The sequence below is a fragment of the Lissotriton helveticus genome, chromosome 6, assembly GCF_964261635.1.
Source record: "Lissotriton helveticus chromosome 6, aLisHel1.1, whole genome shotgun sequence".
NCBI classification, from domain to species: Eukaryota; Metazoa; Chordata; class Amphibia; order Caudata; family Salamandridae; genus Lissotriton; species Lissotriton helveticus.
In genome coordinates, this window is record NC_136067.1 from 21,721,929 (window position 1) to 21,743,435 (window position 21,507).

Consider the following 21,507-nt stretch of genomic DNA (forward strand, 5'->3'; position numbering starts at 1 on the left):
TTCCCTACTGTTGCACTGTCTGGAGTGGGAATAGTAATTTTTACCCCTACGCTATCCAACGCTTTCCCTTCTCTTGCACTCACTGGAGTCGTTACAGTACATTTATATATATATGTATTAGAAATAAATTATTTTATTTTAAGTTATATTAGTTATTTTTTAATGTTATGTTTATTTAAGTATTTTAAATAAGTTAAATTAATTTTATTTAATTAATATGTTACTTTTACTTTACTTTTAAGACATTTAAAAAAATCGATATTTTGACAGTCTATATTTTTTACACTCGATATTTTGGAGTCGATATTTTTTTACTTACCTGTTTGAAGATAGGAAGTCGATATTCTGGTAGTCGATATTTTTACCTCGATATTTAGTCATCTCGAAATTTTGACTGTCGATATTCTGTCAGTGATCCTACTATACCTTACTTTGGTATAGTATATACAGAGCCAGCTTCCTACAACTATCACTTAGAAAATATAATATACCTTCAGAGAGTGTATGAGCTGCTAGTTGATTGGCCATGATGGCTGTTTATAGGCGTATGCGATTAATTAGTCAACACTGAACACTGGTAACTCACAATACTTGGGTCTCCTAGAATACCCATTGAGAATAACCAAGAGTCTTGCCTGCTTGATTTTGACTCCCCTAATGCATTTCTTGGTGTTGATTTTTGGCCTCCTTGAAGTTCCAGAGTCCCCATTATTATATCAGTTATCAGTTTCAAAAATATAAGGATACACCCTTATGGTCTTTTTGTACATTGTGGACAGACAAACAATATCTCTATAAAGGTTCTGTAACATCTTTTCTTTTCTTATAGATCATCAACCACAATTTGTGCCTTACTTGTCAACGAAAGCATGGTGCAAATAGAAGATGGGGTCATTGCTGGAAATGGACATCTGGCTCGCTGTCCCATCCATATACATGTGGAACAAGTTGTGCAAACTCCGCCTCGTTATTTCACCGCTAGATGGATCAGCAAAGCCTGGAAATGGAAAATGTGATGGACCCTTTAGTATGATATGTTGAGTCACATATTGGAACACACTGATCCATGAGAAGATAAAAGGAGCAATAAATAAAACACTACCTTTTTAAAATAATTTGCTATTGCGAAAAGGTTCAGCCAAAGCATTCCCCTTAATTAAGATGTATTCATTTAATCCTAAATCTTCCAAAAGACCCTGCTAGATGGAAGTGGGCAGTCTTTGATTTTAAGAATATCCACCATGTATAAAGGCTGCTGGTGAAGAATCCTGCTCTGCTGGAAGAGTGGGGCCAATGGTGTGGGTCATCAGTCGAGATCTTTGTCAGTCTTTGCAATTGATTGACTGACTTCATGAGATCGGATGCACGTTCCATCCTTGCACTGCATTCACATTGTAGAAATCAGTAAAGACTTAAACATGTGGCTTCAAGCCACTTCTTTATCCATTCATCCTTTGATCAGATATGTGAAAGAAGAATAGAGACTTCACACACACCAAAGATTTTTGTGAAAGACGGTATTTCACCTACCTTCCAGACAGTTGCGGAAGCTGTGCTTGGAAGTGCTATTGTACGGAGGTGTGTCATAGTCCTTCCACTGGAGCACGTCCTGCACTTGCTGAGCGGAGGGCAGCTGGCTGTAGTTGGGGTCAGCACCAGGGTTCCTGTATAGAGGCTCAAACCTGCACTTATCTTCTGCAACTATGCAATACTTATCAGGGTAACTAAATCCGCTGCATATACTCTGGAAATGGTATGGAAGGAAGGAAAGTTAAAAGCTGTAAAGTCATTGGAAGAGATGTATTGTATGATGTAGTACATGTTAGACATGTTTTGGCTCTACTTCATATGCCATAGACATCTCCTCCGCACAAAGACTCATCACTGTAGACCTCTTGGTGATCTTATAAAACAAAGGGCCACAAAGTCCATAATTCCCTGATCATTGTCCTTGTGGGCCTATGAAAGCAAACACAAAGAGACAATGGACGGAGCGCTGAAACTTTACAGACACTCACCCCCAGTCACAGATTTGGGTTGAATCCATCATCGGTCTTTAGTTCACTTCACCTACTCAGCTCAGCTCAGACCAAGCCATATGCAAATCAATCTGGGCCCTGTGCCTCATGGGAACAATCCAGCATAAAATGCCAATCCAGGAATTCCCTGGATCAGGCACAATCATTGAGCATGGACATAACTCTGAAAACCTTTCAGGTAACAGCTCATTTTACTTCACCTGGGAGGCCTTTGTAGGCCATTTGGGCATGCAGGTAAAGGGTTTAACATGCAAACCTTTTTGCCCTGGAAATACTGAAATGAACTGCTCTGGGTATGCATACATTTGGCAAAGTAATGTCAAACCCTGAAATCAGCCAGAGGGATGCAACAACTCACTTTACCATGTAAAGTTGTCGCACTGTGAAATATAAAAATATTCATTCCCAGCAGAGGTTTGTGTGTGAATTTAAAGTTATGGCATGTTTAGACCCAACCACTGCATATGTTTGTAGCCATAGCTAGTGTGCAAGACTGTCACATGCTACCTTATGTTTACATTGAGATTAGAGAGGATGGCTATGCTATAAGGTGATTTAAAGTTGCAAGTTGTGACCAATCAAAGTATACAATCAAGTAGTGCTGATTCATTTTCCGAGCTAAATTCCTGGTTAAACCATTACAAGTCACCACAATAAGGCACCAAACACACACATTCATGTGCACCATGAAAGAGGATGAGCAACATCACCAAGAACACAGAGGAAAGACTAATGCAGTACACACAGAAAGAATAAACAAGAACAGTGAACGATGATGAGAAACAGCTTGAAGGACTCTGAGTAAGGACTAACGCAGCATGCACAGAAAGAATAAACAAGCACTCTAACTCTGAAAACAGAAGGATAAATAGGTGAATACGCCCAAAAAAGCGAAAAAGTTAATAAAAGAAAGGCGTGTAAGATTTACATGGTCTTTGGATCTTGCAACTCAAAAGAACGGAAACAAGAATTACAGCCCTGTATGTAGAAATGGAAATTGGAGGTCTAGGCAACAGCACAGTGCTGTTGGATATAGGAGAAAGTATTCCCTTTTGCAGTTGCTAAAATGAGACAAGCGGAAGGCTTCAAGTACTGCTGCACAGCTCCCTGCAAGTGAATAACTTACAAAAAAGGAGCGACAAATAAGACATATTTATTACTTAAAACTATTTTTTTTAATGGACACTGAAATAGACAAATAAACACCAATGTGTGGGCTTGTAGCCCAAAAAGTATATTAAACAGATCTGGAAAAACACAGCACCAGCAATTTCTAGGCTTTGTTAACAATCTCTTTTATCTTATTAGATGAAGAGTTATATGTTGTGACACAAATCTATACGTTGGATTATGATTTTTGATTTGTCTCCAGTAATGCTGTCCTGGGTGTGTTCCTAGATCTCTTGCAATTGCAAGCTTAGTTCGTCTGCTTCCTTGCGGAACTCATTCAGATCCGTGCAGTTCCTCCGGAACCTGAGTAATTTTCCAACTCCTAGATTCTACCTCAGGGCCCATGGATGTGCTCTGTCAAAGTACAACAGGCTGTTACAATCTTTGTATGTAACAAATTCACTAACCTGCCTTCTCTATGCCCCCGAAGTCCTGGGCAGTGGATCTTGCTAACTTTTTCACCAGCAAGATAAAGCTCATCCAGGACTCTTTCCATCTGGTGGTGCCTGCAGGTGTAACCTGCACAGAGGACAGCTCGCGCCTGGCAGTTACATCTGGCCCGTCGCTGGCAATCTTCCCCCCTCTTTCAGCCGCCGTCTCTCTAGGTCTCATGGGCACGCTTAAATCTGGATCGCCCTTGGACCCTTGCCCGGCTAAGTTTCTATCCAGAATGGCGGAAGTCTTAAACCCTTTGGTCAACCCTCTTCTTAATCTCTCACTAAGTCAGGGTCTGGTTCCGTTAGCATGGAAGCAGGCTATGGTGATCCCTTTGTTGAAGAAGCCTGGCCTCGATCCGGAGGCTTTGGTCAATTATAGACCGATTTCCCTCTTGCCTGCTCTTATGAAAATTCTGGAGAAGCACATAAATACGGTGCTCTCCAATTTTCTGGAATCGCATGAGATCCTGCATGCCTCCCAATCGGGCTTCCGCCCTAATCTCAGCACTGAGACAGCGCTCCTGGAGGTGTCGGAAGACATTAAAGGGGTACTGGACACAGGGGGCAAGGCCATGCTGGTCATGTTGGACTTGTCGGCGGCCTTCGACACCGTCCCCCATGACCGCCTTCTCTCCAGACTCTTTGAGATAGGCCTCAGGGGGACGGTGCTCAGCTGGTTTTCATCATTCCTAGCTGACCGCCGACAAACGGTCTGGGCCTCCCCGGACTCTGCTGTGATGCCGCCACTGGGTGTTGGGGTCCCGCAGGGCTCTATTTTGAGCCCGACCCTATTTAACATCTTCATGACCCCTCTGGCGGCACTGGCGGAGTCTTTTGGGGCCCGGATCATGTCCTACGCCGACGACACACAGCTCCTCTTCTCCTGCAAGAATGGAGGAGACTTTAATGGAGAGAGCATCCGGGATTGCCTTGGGGCTGTCTTTAGATGGTTCCATTTGAGTGGCCTCAAGTGCAATTCCGAGAAGTCTCAAGTTCTCTTCTTTGGGTGTGCGTCGGACCCTGACTGGCATACCTGGTGGCCTACTAGCATGTTTCCACCTTCCTGTCCATCTCTAGTGGCTAAACATTTAGGGGTCAAGATGGACAAGGGCCTGACGATGAGAGCCCAGATCTTGGGGGTGACGGGCACCTGTTTCGGTCTCCTTAGGGTACTGAGGAAGTTTCTACCCCTTTTGTCGGAGGAACATCGGAAACTGACTGTACAGGCTCTGATCGGGTCCAGGCTGGACTATGCCAACGTCCTCTACCTGGGCCTGCCGGAGTATCTGTTACAGCGGCTCCAGGTGGCACAGAACGTGGCGGCTAGAGCTATCTATGGCGTAAATAGGCGTGCTAGTGTGGCGGGTCTCTTGCAGGCCTTACACTGGCTGCCTATCCGCAGGCGCATCATCTTCAAGACGCTGACTCTGGCCTATAAGGCCCTTCATGCTGGGGGCGCGAAGTACCTTCAAAGGAGACTGTCTTTCTACCATCCGGCCCGTGCTCTCAGATCAGAGTCACAGTTCTTGGCCGTGGTGCCACGTGTGAAAAGAGCCCGCATCGGAGGTCGTTCTTTTGGACTGCTGGCACCACAGCTGTGGAACTCTTTGCCGCTGACACTCCGGGGCGCCACCAGCCTGCTTGCTTTTAGGAAGGGTCTAAAGACCTGGTTGTTTACTTTATAGGCCTCTTTCCCTCCTCACACTGCATTCCCCTCCTTTTTCTATTTCCGTGTTGTGTTATTTTACCGTAGGTCTCGCTGCTAAAGCGCCGGGATACTCTTTTTGAGTCGCCGCGCGCTATACAAAAATATATTTAACATAACATAACATAACATAACATTCTCTTGCAATGATGTTTATGTCCAAAAATTAGATTTCCTCATTATTGGCTGTTTGTGTACACCGTAGGTGTGGATTACTCAGTAATGCTGTTAGGGTCACCTCTCCAGATGACCAGGAATTCATCTATATACCTATCCCATTTCTATATATTATCCAAAAAAGTGTTGGCTGATCAGATATTTTCCTTCTCGAAATGGCCCATGTACAGACACGCTATACTAGGCATGAATAAACTGCCCATGGCAGTCCCATAGACTTGGAGGTACATCTGGTATTCGAATTTAAAGAAATTCTCAGTAAGTGCCAGATGCATCAATCTTATGATCCAGTCCACGGTGGCCCCTCATTGCCATTCCTCCTTGCGTAGTTATTGTTCGATGACTCTTAGGCTCTCCTCTTGTGGGATAGTTTTATAGAGAGCCTCTACGTCCAGGCACAACATGAGGTATTTTTCCAGGTCATATTCCATGTATATCAAATTATTGAGAGGATATTATGTTTCTTGGACATAGGGTTTGATTTTGGTCACAAGTCGGTATATTTTTGGAGAAGGGCAGGCATTGCGTATATAGGAACTGTAGCAATGTTCTCCTTACTCCCCCATTTGTGATTGTGATTAGTGATTTCTGGCATCACATTCCCACAGTGAAAGCATACGTTAATAAGTGTGCAGGCACAATAGGCTTCTATTTGAACAAGTAGTCCCCCGCACATTAGCCCTGAGACCGTCGAATTACAGGTGCCTTGACCGTCTTGCACAATTCTGTCACTGCTAAACAAGGCACTCCCACTTTTTTCCAGGGGACTGACACAAAAACTCATCTAAAGACTCTGATACTAAAGGCTGTTGCACAAATGTGTGGGCTCTAGCCATGTCCCTTCATTTCATGCTATTTCTGGAGTACTCCCAGGTGTCATTCCTCCAATTTTCCGACCGTATTCAGCGGTTTGATTTCACAACTTGTGGCTGTACAGCTGAGCCCTGGTTCTAGGAGTGCTCTCACGCCATGTCTGCCTGTCCTGTTGTCCAGAAAAGGGGGTGGTGATGAACAGAGTGCCTGAATGAAGCAGACCACTCTTACCCAGTCCAAAGATCAGGGCTTGATCCATCACCGTTTTTTAGCTCACTGCACCATCCCAGCTCAGAACTTGGCTATATGCAAATTAGTCTGTTCCTGTCCCAGTGCATGATGGGAACAGGGCAAACCAAACTACCAAGCCAATTCTTATACTGGGAAGGAAACAAGCTACCGGGGACCGGTTTCTGGCATTTCAGCCTCGTCGGCCCGGCTTGCTTGAATCCTGATGGTGCAATGAGCAAGGGACTCACATCTGAGTATACCCTTCCACACTTATGGTGGACAAAATGATTCAGAAAAGGGGGTGGTGATGAACAGAGTGCCTGAATGAAGCAGACCACTCTTACCCAGTCCAAAGATCAGGGCTTGATCCATCACCGTTTTTTAGCTCACTGCACCATCCCAGCTCAGAACTTGGCTATATGCAAATTAGTCTGTTCCTGTCCCAGTGCATGATGGGAACAGGGCAAACCAAACTACCAAGCCAATTCTTATACTGGGAAGGAAACAAGCTACCGGGGACCGGTTTCTGGCATTTCAGCCTCGTCGGCCCGGCTTGCTTGAATCCTGATGGTGCAATGAGCAAGGGACTCACATCTGAGTATACCCTTCCACGCTTATGGTGGACAAAATGATTCAGAAAAGGGGGTGGTGATGAACAGAGTGCCTGAATGAAGCAGACCACTCTTACCCAGTCCAAAGATCAGGGCTTGATCCATCACCGTTTTTTAGCTCACTGCACCATCCCAGCTCAGAACTTGGCTATATGCAAATTAGTCTGTTCCTGTCCCAGTGCATGATGGGAACAGGGCAAACCAAACTACCAAGCCAATTCTTATACTGGGAAGGAAACAAGCTACCGGGGACCGGTTTCTGGCATTTCAGCCTCGTCGGCCCGGCTTGCTTGAATCCTGATGGTGCAATGAGCAAGGGACTCACATCTGAGTATACCCTTCCACGCTTATGGTGGACAAAATGATTCAGAAAAGGGGGTGGTGATGAACAGAGTGCCTGAATGAAGCAGACCACTCTTACCCAGTCCAAAGATCAGGGCTTGATCCATCACCGTTTTTTAGCTCACTGCACCATCCCAGCTCAGAACTTGGCTATATGCAAATTAGTCTGTTCCTGTCCCAGTGCATGATGGGAACAGGGCAAACCAAACTACCAAGCCAATTCTTATACTGGGAAGGAAACAAGCTACCGGGGACCGGTTTCTGGCATTTCAGCCTCGTCGGCCCGGCTTGCTTGAATCCTGATGGTGCAATGAGCAATGGACTCACATCTGAGTATACCCTTCCACGCTTATGGTGGACAAAATGATTCAGAAAAGGGGGTGGTGATGAACAGAGTGCCTGAATGAAGCAGACCACTCTTACCCAGTCCAAAGATCAGGGCTTGATCCATCACCGTTTTTTAGCTCACTGCACCATCCCAGCTCAGAACTTGGCTATATGCAAATTAGTCTGTTCCTGTCCCAGTGCATGATGGGAACAGGGCAAACCAAACTACCAAGCCAATTCTTATACTGGGAAGGAAACAAGCTACCGGGGACCGGTTTCTGGCATTTCAGCCTCGTCGGCCCGGCTTGCTTGAATCCTGATGGTGCAATGAGCAAGGGACTCACATCTGAGTATACCCTTCCACGCTTATGGTGGACAAAATGATTCAGAAAAGGGGGTGGTGATGAACAGAGTGCCTGAATGAAGCAGACCACTCTTACCCAGTCCAAAGATCAGGGCTTGATCCATCACCGTTTTTTAGCTCACTGCACCATCCCAGCTCAGAACTTGGCTCTATGCAAATTAGTCTGTTCCTGTCCCAGTGCATGATGGGAACAGGGCAAACCAAACTACCAAGCCAATTCTTATACTGGGAAGGAAACAAGCTACCGGGGACCGGTTTCTGGCATTTCAGCCTCGTCGGCCCGGCTTGCTTGAATCCTGATGGTGCAATGAGCAAGGGACTCACATCTGAGTATACCCTTCCACGCTTATGGTGGACAAAATGATTCAGAAAAGGGGGTGGTGATGAACAGAGTGCCTGAATGAAGCAGACCACTCTTACCCAGTCCAAAGATCAGGGCTTGATCCATCACCGTTTTTTAGCTCACTGCACCATCCCAGCTCAGAACTTGGCTATATGCAAATTAGTCTGTTCCTGTCCCAGTGCATGATGGGAACAGGGCAAACCAAACTACCAAGCCAATTCTTATACTGGGAAGGAAACAAGCTACCGGGGACCGGTTTCTGGCATTTCAGCCTCGTCGGCCCGGCTTGCTTGAATCCTGATGGTGCAATGAGCAAGGGACTCACATCTGAGTATACCCTTCCACGCTTATGGTGGACAAAATGATTCAGAAAAGGAGGTGGTGATGAACAGAGTGCCTGAATGAAGCAGACCACTCTTACCCAGTCCAAAGATCAGGGCTTGATCCATCACCGTTTTTTAGCTCACTGCACCATCCCAGCTCAGAACTTGGCTATATGCAAATTAGTCTGTTCCTGTCCCAGTGCATGATGGGAACAGGGCAAACCAAACTACCAAGCCAATTCTTATACTGGGAAGGAAACAAGCTACCGGGGACCGGTTTCTGGCATTTCAGCCTCGTCGGCCCGGCTTGCTTGAATCCTGATGGTGCAATGAGCAAGGGACTCACATCTGAGTATACCCTTCCACGCTTATGGTGGACAAAATGATTCAGAAAAGGGGGTGGTGATGAACAGAGTGCCTGAATGAAGCAGACCACTCTTACCCAGTCCAAAGATCAGGGCTTGATCCATCACCGTTTTTTAGCTCACTGCACCATCCCAGCTCAGAACTTGGCTATATGCAAATTAGTCTGTTCCTGTCCCAGTGCATGATGGGAACAGGGCAAACCAAACTACCAAGCCAATTCTTATACTGGGAAGGAAACAAACTACCGGGGACCGGTTTCTGGCATTTCAGCCTCGTCGGCCCGGCTTGCTTGAATCCTGATGGTGCAATGAGCAAGGGACTCACATCTGAGTATACCCTTCCACGCTTATGGTGGACAAAATGATTCAGAAAAGGGGGTGGTGATGAACAGAGTGCCTGAATGAAGCAGACCACTCTTACCCAGTCAAAAGATCAGGGCTTGATCCATCACCGTTTTTTAGCTCACTGCACCATCCCAGCTCAGAACTTGGCTATATGCAAATTAGTCTGTTCCTGTCCCAGTGCATGATGGGAACAGGGCAAACCAAACTACCAAGCCAATTCTTATACTGGGAAGGAAACAAGCTACCGGGGACCGGTTTCTGGCATTTCAGCCTCGTCGGCCCGGCTTGCTTGAATCCTGATGGTGCAATGAGCAAGGGACTCACATCTGAGTATACCCTTCCACGCTTATGGTGGACAAAATGATTCAGAAAAGGGGGTGGTGATGAACAGAGTGCCTGAATGAAGCAGACCACTCTTACCCAGTCCAAAGATCAGGGCTTGATCCATCACCGTTTTTTAGCTCACTGCACCATCCCAGCTCAGAACTTGGCTATATGCAAATTAGTCTGTTCCTGTCCCAGTGCATGATGGGAACAGGGCAAACCAAACTACCAAGCCAATTCTTATACTGGGAAGGAAACAAGCTACCGGGGACCGGTTTCTGGCATTTCAGCCTCATCGGCCCGGCTTGCTTGAATCCTGATGGTGCAATGAGCAAGGGACTCACATCTGAGTATACCCTTCCACGCTTATGGTGGACAAAATGATTCAGAAAAGGGGGTGGTGATGAACAGAGTGCCTGAATGAAGCAGACCACTCTTACCCAGTCCAAAGATCAGGGCTTGATCCATCACCGTTTTTTAGCTCACTGCACCATCCCAGCTCAGAACTTGGCTATATGCAAATTAGTCTGTTCCTGTCCCAGTGCATGATGGGAACAGGGCAAACCAAACTACCAAGCCAATTCTTATACTGGGAAGGAAACAAGCTACCGGGGACCGGTTTCTGGCATTTCAGCCTCGTCGGCCCGGCTTGCTTGAATCCTGATGGTGCAATGAGCAAGGGACTCACATCTGAGTATACTCTTCCACGCTTATGGTGGACAAAATGATTCAGAAAAGGGGGTGGTGATGAACAGAGTGCCTGAATGAAGCAGACCACTCTTACCCAGTCCAAAGATCAGGGCTTGATCCATCACCGTTTTTTAGCTCACTGCACCATCCCAGCTCAGAACTTGGCTATATGCAAATTAGTCTGTTCCTGTCCCAGTGCATGATGGGAACAGGGCAAACCAAACTACCAAGCCAATTCTTATACTGGGAAGGAAACAAGCTACCGGGGACCGGTTTCTGGCATTTCAGCCTCGTCGGCCCGGCTTGCTTGAATCCTGATGGTGCAATGAGCAAGGGACTCACATCTGAGTATACCCTTCCACGCTTATGGTGGACAAAATGATTCAGAAAAGGGGGTGGTGATGAACAGAGTGCCTGAATGAAGCAGACCACTCTTACCCAGTCCAAAGATCAGGGCTTGATCCATCACCGTTTTTTAGCTCACTGCACCATCCCAGCTCAGAACTTGGCTATATGCAAATTAGTCTGTTCCTGTCCCAGTGCATGATGGGAACAGGGCAAACCAAACTACCAAGCCAATTCTTATACTGGGAAGGAAACAAGCTACCGGGGACCGGTTTCTGGCATTTCAGCCTCGTCGGCCCGGCTTGCTTGAATCCTGATGGTGCAATGAGCAAGGGACTCACATCTGAGTATACCCTTCCACGCATATGGTGGACAAAATGATTCAGAAAAGGGGGTGGTGATGAACAGAGTGCCTGAATGAAGCAGACCACTCTTACCCAGTCCAAAGATCAGGGCTTGATCCATCACCGTTTTTTAGCTCACTGCACCATCCCAGCTCAGAACTTGGCTATATGCAAATTAGTCTGTTCCTGTCCCAGTGCATGATGGGAACAGGGCAAACCAAACTACCTGTTGTCCAGGCAGAGCTTGCTTAGTTGCAACTGTACCATGACCGCATGCAGCTTTTCTTTGAATGTGTCCCATTAGCTGTGCGACGTATCAGTTATAGGCTAACCTTCCGCTATGCCTATTTCACCCGTGTGCAATCTGTGTTCCACTAATGATGATACCCCTTTCAGTGGTTCATGGATGCCTTCCTTTCCAACACATCTCCTGCTGCCTTTGATCATGAGCTGTAGGTGAGTCCTTTGTTGGTACACGATCAGGACTGCTCCAGTGTTACACATTCATGAGATGCCTTTCAATGTGTCTGACAGGCTGCCACCTGCGCCTGTGTGTTCGTGCAACGGCTCCTGCTCCATGCCTACATAAAACCTCTCCCAGGTTGCCATGGGATGCTCCTTTCATCCTCGTGGTGCAAGGAGCACATTTGTTCCATTATACTGCTGGATTAGATGGCGGTCCTTTTTGCCGAATATGATTTGGATCATATTTTAGAACTTTGAAGCTGCCTCTGCCTTCTTGGCTTTGTAACTACTTAACAGCAACAAGAACTGCTGGCGACTAATTCAATGTCCTTTTACCTTTTTCACAGCTACTAACCAGACTTGTCATTAAGCTCTCTGTCTTTTGTCCCATCTGCATCTGCTTTGACTCTGCTGACCTCTGTGGTCTGTTTTGCTTGGTACCACAGACCTGGGCAAGGGGAGCCTGTCATCTGACCGTCATGGATATTGTGGAGTTGCATGAGCCGGGCTTCCATCATGAAGCTGCAGCGCACAACATTTACAACCTTCCCCTTCCCCTCAGACAGTGCTCTAGTCACTTAGCCTTCAGGAAGAGTCTTAAGACTACTCTGTTTCAGTATTAGCGCCGCCTCGACCTGTATCCCCTACAGCACTGCGCGGAGATACACCTTCGGGTGTGATTCCGGCGCATTACAAATCCATAAATAAATAAATAAATAAATGGCTTAGTTGTTTTACAAGTACATTAGAATTTGTATGTGAGAAGTGTCTGCAGAGCTCGTTCCCTTCATGGTCCAGGTCTACTTCCTGAACATTCTGTCCGTGGTCAGAGAACATTGTCTGATGTCATTCTGTTCTGGTAAGGCCATAGCACCCCACTCAACAAAGTGTCACAGTTGCTAGAGGACACGGGTGCCTTTTAGATGTAATGGGGAGGTGGGCTAGTTGCCCCACACTTGGAGAGAAATCTATCCTGCGATGAGAGTGACACAGCACATGGAATGTAAATTTCACCATGTACTGCCTAAGGAATGGGTAGGCTGACAAGACCCATAAACCTGGGACATCTTATTTAACTCCTCCCAGCAAGAGGCGGGGGATATGCTTGTGGGTCTTCGTCCAGAGGGATTATTGATATGACATCTTGCTTCATGTGTTATGGATGTGTCACTTTGGAAACTTTATGTACTCATGCACTCTCAACTTGTTGTGGCACGTATGTTGCCTGTTTCGACACTCTATTAAAAATGCACATTTCAAAGCTTTTCTTGACTTCAACTAATCGACTTGTGTACATGCACTTGCATACCTCTGAGTGAGTAGGAGATATAGTGAGGCACTATAGCAATTGTGTCCTGTGCTAATCAATCAATCAATCAATCAGGCATTCATGAAGTGCGCTACATACCTGTGAGTGTCCCAAGGCACTGATGGGGGGGGCCGCAGCTAGAGGTCGAAGAGCCAGGTCTTGAGTAGTCTCCTGAAGGTCTGAGGGTCCTCTGTCTGCCGAATGTGGAGGGGTAGGGAGTCCCAAGTCTTGGCGGCGCGGTAGGAGAAGGATCTGCCTCTGGCAGTGGTTCTGTTGATGCGTGGGACGGCAGCCAGGGAGAGGTCGGCGGAGCGGAGTCTCCTGTTGGGTGCGTAGAATGATAGTCGGTTGTTGAGGAAGGCTGGGCTGGTGTTGTGGAGTGCCTTATGTACGTGGGTGAGGAGCTTGAAGGTGATTCTTCTGTCGATGGGAAGCCAGTGCAGGTTTCTCAGGTGGGGGGTGATGGGGTCTCGGCGGGGGCGTTGGTGATCAGGAGGGCGGAGGCGTCCTGGATTCTTTGAAGTCTGCTGATGAGTTTGACTGGGGCTCCGGCGTAGAGGGCGCTGCCATAGTCAAGTCTACTGCTGATAAGGGTGTGTGTGACGGACTTTCTTGTGTCGGTCGGGATCCATTTGTAGATCTTGCAGAGCATGTGGAGGGTGTAGAAGCAGGTTGAGGAGAGGGCGTTGATCTGGTTGGCCATGGAGAGTTTCGAGTCGAGGATGACTCCCAGATTGCGGTCGTGGTTGATTGGTGTAGGGGCGATGCCCAGGGAGGTGGGCCACCATGAGTCAACCCAGGCTGAAGGGTTGGGTGTCGTCGGCGTAGGAGATAATGTTGCAGTCGTGGAGTCTGGCGATGCGTGTGAGCGGGGCCATGTAGACGTAGAAGAGCGTAGGGCTAGGTGATGATTCTTGAGGGACACCACAGATCGTCTTGGTGACTCCGGAGCGGAACGGGGAGAGGTGGACTCTTTGAGTTCTGTCTGTGAGGAAGGAGGTGATCTAGTCCAGGGTCTTGTCACAAACCCCTGCGTTGAAGAGGCATGTACGCAGAGTGTGGTGGCATGCGGTGTCAAAGGCAGCGGAGAGGTCAAGGAGGATGAGGGCTGCTGTCTCCCTGTTGTTGAGCAGGAGTCTGATGTCGTCCGTGGCGGCGATGAAGGCAGTCTCAGTGCTGTGGTTCTTGCGGAAGCCTGACTGGGAGGGGTCGAGGATGTTGTTGTCTTCTAAGTAGTGGGTGAGCTAGGTGTTGATGATCTTTTCAATGACCTTAGCAGGGAACGGAAGAAGGGAGATGGGCCGGAAATTCTTAAGGTCGCTCGGGTCCATCTTGGGTTTCTTCAGTAGGGTGTTGATCTCGGCGTGTTTCCAGCTCTCAAGGAAGGTTGCGGTCTTGAAGGAGAGGTTGATGATGTTGCATAGGTGGGGTGCGCTACATACCTGTGAGGGTCCCAAGGTGCTGAGTGGGGGGCTGCAGCTAGAGGTCGAAGAGCCAGGTCTAGAGTAGTCTCCTGAAGGTCTGAGGGTCCTCTGTCTGTCGAAGGTGGAGGGGGTGGGAGTTCCAAGTCTTGGCGGCGCAGTAGGAGAAGGATCTGCCTCCGGCGTTGGTTCTGTGGATGCGTGGGATGGCAGCAAGGGAGAGATCGGCAGAGCGGAGTCTCCTGTTGGGTGCGTAGAATGATAGTCGGTTGTTGAGGAAGGCCGGGCCGGTGTTGTGGAGTGCCTTGTGTGCGTGGGTGAGGAGCTTGAAGTTGATTCTTCTGTCGATGGGAAGCCAGTGCAGGTTTCTCAGGTGGGGGGTGATGTGGTCTTGGCGGGGGGCGTTGGTGATCAGGCAGGCGGAGGCATTCTGGATTCTTTGAAGTCTGCTGATGAGTTTGGCTGGAGCTCCGGCGTAGAGAGCGTTGCCTTAGTCGAGTCTACTGCTGATGAAGGCGTGTGTGACGGACTTTCGTGTGTCGGTCGGGATCCATTTGTAGATCTTGCGGAGCATGCGGAGGCTGTAGAAGCAGGTTGAGGAGACGGCTTTGATATGGTTGGCCATGGAGAGTTTCGAGTCGAATATGACTCCCAGATTGCGTGCGTGGTTGGTTAGTGTAGGAGTGATGCCCAGGGAGGTGGGCCACCATGAGTCGTCCCAGGCTGAAGGGTTGGGTCCGAGAATGAGGATCTCTGTCTTGTCTGTGTTGAGCTTGAGCCGGCTTTCTTCCATCCAGTCGGCGACAGCCTTCATGCCGCGGTGGCGGTTGGCTTTGGCAGTGCGGGGTTCGTTGGTGAGGGAGAGGATCAGTTGGGTGTCGTCGACGTAGGAGATAATGTTGAGGTCATGGAGTCTGGCGATGCATGCGAGCGGGGCCATGTAGACGTTGAAGAGCGTAGGACTAAGGGATGATCCTTGAGGGACACCGCAGATCGTCTTGGTGACTCCGGAGTGGAATGGGGAAGGCGGACTCTTTGGGTTCTGTCTGTGAGGAAGGAGGTGATCCAGTCCAGGGTCTTGTCACAAATCCCTGCATTGAAGAGGCGTGTACGCAGAGTGTGGTGGCATACGGTGTCGAAGGCAGCGGAGAGGTCGAGGAGGATGAGGGCTGTTGTCTCCCCATTGTCGAGCAGGAGTCTGATGCCGTCCGTGGTGGCAATGAGGGCGGTCTCGGTGCTGTGGTTCTTGCGGAAGCATGACTGGGAGGGGTCAAGGATGTTGTTGTCTTCCAGGTAGCGGGTGAGGTGGGTGTTGACGATCTTTTCGATGACCTTAGCAGGGAACGGAAGAAGGGAGATGGGCCAGAAATTCTTACGGTCGCTCGGGTCCGCCTTGGGTTTCTTTAGTAGGGCGTTGATCTCGGCGTGTTTCCAGCTTTCAGGGAAGGTTGAGGTATTGAAGGAGAGGTTGATGATGTTGCATAGGTGGGGGGCGATGGAGCTGTTGGCCTTGTTGATGACGTGGTGGGGAAGAGGGTCGGATGGGGCGCCTGAGTGGATGGAGTTCATAGTCTTGCTGGTGTCCTCGGTGGTAGTGCTGGTCCATATGGTGAGGGGCTTGTGGTCGGTGGGTAGCGGAGGGGCCAGGGTGATGAGGTTGGGGAGGTCTGAGCATGGATTAAAGCTGTCGTGAATGTCGGTGATCTTGCGGTGGAAGAAGGCAGCGAGGGCGTTGCAAAGGGCTTGTGATGAGGGGATGTGGTTGGTGCAGGAGCTGGGGTTGGAGAGTTGCCTCACAACGTTGAAGAGTTCCTTGCTATTGTGTGTGTTGTTGTCTAGGTGGTTCTTGAAGGCAGCTTTCTTGGTGTTCCTGATGAGATGGTGGTTGATCCGGATGGCGTCTTTTAGGGCGGCGGGGCTGTTGGGTGTTTTCTCCTTGTGCCAGGTGTTTTCCAGTCTCCGACAGGTGCGTTTGGAGGCTAGGAGCTCTGGGGTGAACCAACTGGCACTCTGGCTGGTGTCTCTGTGGGCAGTATGTCTAGTAGAGGCGAGGGGTTTGGCGCAGCCATCCATCCAGAGTCTGAGGGTTTGGGCCTTTTCCTCTGGGTCGGTGGGGTTGGTCGGGGGTTTGAGTGCGAGGTGTGTTTGCAGTGATTCTTTGGTGATTTTGCTCCAGTGGCATCCGGGGGTCTGTAGGGTGTAGTGGTGTGAGATAGTGGATGCTTCTGGGTGCTCAGTCCCTGCCTGCCCAAGTTCTCTAATCCTGTGCATAGTCCTGTATGTGTACAAGATGCCAGCAGCAATTCTGTATGTTAGACAAAAGGAAGGCACACAGACAAAGTCATAGTCCCTCATTGTTAACTTACACTCAACAGAAGTAGTTGACAATGAGCTGTTGTCACTGGTCAAGGCCTTCTTCCTCACCACTTTCATCATAAGTGGGAATGTGTGGGTTGGAAGTGGGGAGCTTCTGTTGTTCATTGTCATCCAGAATCAGGGGGATCCTTCTGCGCTATGCCCGGTTGTGTAGCATACAGCAGGTGACTACCATCTGGCATACCTTCTGTTGTGAGTACCTAAGAGCACAACCAGTCTGGTCCAAGCACCTAAATCATGACTTCAACAATCCAAAAGTAAACTACAACACTTGATGGATCCTCCCATGTGCACATTGTATTGGACTTTCCCTGGCATTGTTAGATACCATGGGGGGGCAGCAACCATGGATGATCGGGATACCCAGAGTCACCTAGTTGTGAGACAGACATCACAGTCATGGACACAGCCCACTCACCAACAATCCAGGCCCCCTCGGGATGCTGATTGGCCATCATTGGGGTATGGTGTTGTTCCACAAGATGTGGGAGTCATGTGCTGACCCACATGCGTGAGATGGTCTGATCCACCTGTCATAACACTTGCATGTTGATGGAGTGGTAATGTTTGCGGTTCCTACAGGTGTGTTCATTTGCCTGTGGTGGAACGAGGGCAATGTGGGAACCATCAATGGCTCCCACAACATTTAAAATGCCTCCCAGGACATAGGACTCCCCCTTCACAGCTGCCGATTCATCCGTCCTCTGGAAGTGGACACAACTGTCCTCGTAAAGCATCAATGCTGACAGGGCGTCACACAACACCATGCTGAACATGGACTGTGCTATCCTACCGGCGCTGCCCACAGTGTACTGGAAAGACCCAGAAGCGACGAAATGCAGTGCAGACATAACCTTCACTGTAGCAGATGATGCAGCCAAATACATCCGGGCTTCAAATGAAACTCCAACTGGGCACATCATTTCCGTAGTGTGCAGCGATCCAAACAGAATTTCTGGATGATTTTATGTCATCCATCGTCGCCAGGGCGGGGACAGGTCAAAAGATGGGTGGACTCCTCCTTCGCAGTCTGGGTACACAAGCATGGGCTGAGTTACAGATGAGATGTAGTATACAGCTTACCCAGAGACTCGCACAACCACTACATTGACAGGACTCATAGTCACGTGAAATGCACAAGTGACCTGCATTCAGATGTTTTTCTTCACTCACTCTACATACTGACACTACGACATCCAGAGAGGTCTATGTGTAAGGCATATAGTACACTGCTACATCAAGGATGAGCTGCCCTGTGGTTAGATGGCACAGCACTTATGCTTCCTAGCATCAGTGCAGTGTAGCTGTCACTGGATGACCGCAAACGTTAGTTCTACAATACACAACAGATTACGGATGAGGACAGTAAGTGTCATATGGGCAACAAAACATGTATATTTAGCTTGGTGGACATTATGGGATCAGTACTGCATGAGTGTGTGTGGAATTTGCATTGCAATGTGCAGGTACAAAGGAACATGGATTGTGTATACATGCCCACGTGGCTGACAATTACTGAGGATGTCGGTCAGAGGTATGATTGTTTGTTCTACTTGTGCACTCCTATGACGTGTGTGGTAACATTGACAAGCAATGGCAGCTATGCACAGTGCACACCAACTGCACGCCACACCTGTACATGTATTGGGAATGCTAGGGATTACAGGTATGTCAGATTTGCAGACAATAGACACCTCTGATTGTCTGCCTACATCACTGGCCCTTCACATGTCGACCGCTGGCAAAGAGAGGACAATAAGATGTCAAGGGATATACAAGCAATGTTCACAGGTCGGATGTTTCATTGCACAACATTGGAACAGTGCAAGAGACCTTTGTCCTTTTTGACTCCTTCCCTCATTTAAGTCCATGCTGGCAAGGAGGAATGACTATGTATATGTATGTACTTTCACTCTCCTTTTCTTGAACATTCCATGTGTGCAGGGATTTAACTTAAAGGTCACGCTCTCTCATACGTGCCATGTGTGTGGGGACTGGAATCAGGGGTCACATTCTCTCATACCTTCACAGTGTAGTGACCAGCTGGTCACTGTTCTCATTGTTCTAATGTACCAGCAACTCCCAGGGGGCTGGCTTACCCTCACCCCACAGCCACCCAGCACAGGTGTTACTGGACATGTAACCCAGCCAACAAATTGGGCTGAATGGAAGTGCCCTGGGCCAGTTCTCCTACACATGTATGGTGTATGTGAGGTTATTTTTATAAACACAACATTACACATGGTGTGCACCAATCACTTTAGGAAATGAGTTGTGATTTGTGGTGTAATTCACATGGTGCCAATGCAAATGCAGTATGTGTTCGCATGCGCGGTAGCTGGAATCCGCAGCGATGACACGCATTTGCCCCAATTGGATGATGGGTTGCGGTCACAGATTCCCAGCTGCTGCGATGTGGGAACTACTATGAGAATAAGCCATCAGCTAATGGAAGCCTTCAGCGTACATATTTTGATATTGCGGCATACCCGCTCTGCAACTGCAGGGCTCAGCATTGGCCCTAATTGCCTTCAGGGGCACTGAGGGTCACTCATGGAGATTGGGTGTTCCTCGCACTTTGCCGCAACGCTTACTAGGAGTTGTAGTTGTTTAGGGGTTGGATGCGTGGAGATATTTGGTATGTACCTCTGCTGTTGTTGTCATGTATGCCAGAAGTGCGGCGGGTAGGTAGTTTGCAACATTGTAATCTGGTTGGCAGATTGAGCATGTTTCCGCACGCTGGTCTTGCTCTGTTGGCTGCATACACCACCCTTGCATATGCAAAAGACATGCAGTGCCTAAAAGACTGTGACAGATGGAAAATGGCCTGCTGACAACTGGTGGTTGCAAAGTCCGCACCTAGGGGGTGAACATTTTCTGCCACTGTCACCAGTGCAGATGGGTTTCCATCCACCATTGTAATGAGCCCCTAAGTTTGTGAATGTTAAATAGGTTGGAATCCTTTTTATCCATGTCACACAGCAATAGTAAGTCTTAAATATATCAACAAATGACAGAGAATACAAAAATAGAGTCAGACAGGGTTCTTGGGTGTGCTTACAAGTGACACACTTCCATTGTATAGCCCTGGGTGATGTTGGTCATGACGATTATGGATATTTGGTTTGTAAATTTTCTCCAAGTAATGTATTCCTCTGCTCCCCAGAGTAAAGGGCTGCCTATCAGCAATGGTAAGAGGAAAGATTAATTAGACACATCATTGACTTCTTTTATTATACAATTTAGGTTTCAAGAGATTTCTATGAGCTAACATATTTTCAATTGTGTATTGCAGTGGTGGAGCATTGGGCAGATCCTCTCACATGAACAACAGTGAAGAAAACCATCCCATTGTACACACAATTTGTTTTACCTACTTAGTTTGTACCACTTTTGATTATACATGACTTCACTGTTTTGCAAAGCAATGCACACGTTCATAGACACACACATACATCATGGCAAGTTTCTAAATAAATAGGCAGAGTTGTGTATTTACCTTCCAATTGGCAAAGTACGAGCTAGAAGTCAGCAAGCCCTGGGAATTGCTCTTGCCCATCATGTCATCCGTGCAAATGCTGCATGTCTTGCCGTCCATGCTCCAGTCGTAGTACGGAATGGAAAAATCATGGTCATTGGTTAGAATCTGCATTTCCCTCTCAAAAAACAGGAGGTGCCACCGATGCCAAGAAGGAAAGTTAGGGCCTGCATGAGCAGGGGTTATGGTCCAATCAAACATATTATTTTCTAGGAACGGTGCAACGGAATAAGAGTGTATAGCGGCAAAGACATCATACACAGTGCCGTCAACAAAGCGGTAGGTGTTTCTGTCAAGCCTGTTACCAGTAACAAGAATTTTATACCTTGCACTTGTTTTCAACTTTGCAAGGCTCAGATAACTGAAAACTTTCAATCTCTCTTGACGAGAGAGCTCACGGATGTCCCTCCTGATGATGGTCTTCTTCTCAGTGCACTTGTCTCCATAGAAGCCAAACTTACATTCTCCACAGTCAAAACCACTGTAGTTTCCATTGCAGATACAAACACTGTCGTAGTACTCATGTGGCCAGTTTAAGCGGTCATCGTTGGTCTGAGTAAAGCTCCTCTTCTCTGAATACGTCTGATGCATGAACTTGCAAAGTCCTCTTCCTGAGTCTACCCCACACATGCTGTCATCCTTCCATTTCGGGCAGCAGCGCCTGTCCTTCAGGGCCTGGTCAGTAGTGCAGGCAGTGGGGAACTGCCCCATAACCTCACTAAGGATCATCACAACGAGGAGCACAAGAGAAAACAGCATGGTTTCCACAGATCTTTGGTGATCTAGTGTCTTCCTGGGGAGGAAAAGAAACTTAATGAATTCCATGTTACCCTGCTTTGGAAGGCATGAGTTCAAAAAAGGTACATGGTCACGACAGAGAATATTAGTGCAACAACAACATCAGCTTCATTAATAGAACTATTGTGCCAATAGTGAGGAGTAGCCTTAGGGAGCTTGGTTCTCCTACTTCTGCCTGCTTTGACCTGAGCCATTCCTGACAATGGTTTGGTGGCAATAATTAACCATGTCTTTTGATCGGATACCATCTAGTCTTTGTAAATGTACATGGACTTGTGTGCTGAGAAACAGAAACCAGGCGAAGA

The 21,507-nt window shown here is 47.9% G+C and overlaps 1 protein-coding gene across 1 annotated transcript; it reads right to left on the reverse strand.

Annotated features, from left to right (window-relative positions):
* Window positions 1–851: 851 nt before the first annotated feature.
* LOC144761197 (tyrosinase-like) lies at window positions 852–21,163 on the reverse strand. Its single transcript, XM_078646694.1, has 3 exons — window positions 20,366–21,163; window positions 1,531–1,744; window positions 852–997 (listed from the first exon to the last, which is right to left on the reverse strand). The coding sequence occupies exons 1-3, from the start codon at window positions 21,161–21,163 to the stop codon at window positions 852–854; spliced, it is 1,158 nt and encodes a 385-aa protein (XP_078502820.1).
* Between the last annotated feature and the right edge of the window lie 344 nt (window positions 21,164–21,507).

Bases quoted from the DNA above. Each gene is read 5' to 3' on its own strand.
- LOC144761197 (XM_078646694.1), bottom strand. From the start codon at position 21,163: ATGCTGTTTTCTCTTGTGCTCCTCGTTGTGATGATCCTTAGTGAGGTT. The intron at 1,745-20,365 runs GTAAATACACAA...TACCATTTCCAG, and splicing joins CGTACTTTGCCAATTGGAAG to AGTATATGCAGCGGATTTAG. The intron at 998-1,530 runs GTAGGTGAAATA...TTCCATTTCCAG, and splicing joins CTTCCGCAACTGTCTGGAAG to GCTTTGCTGATCCATCTAGC.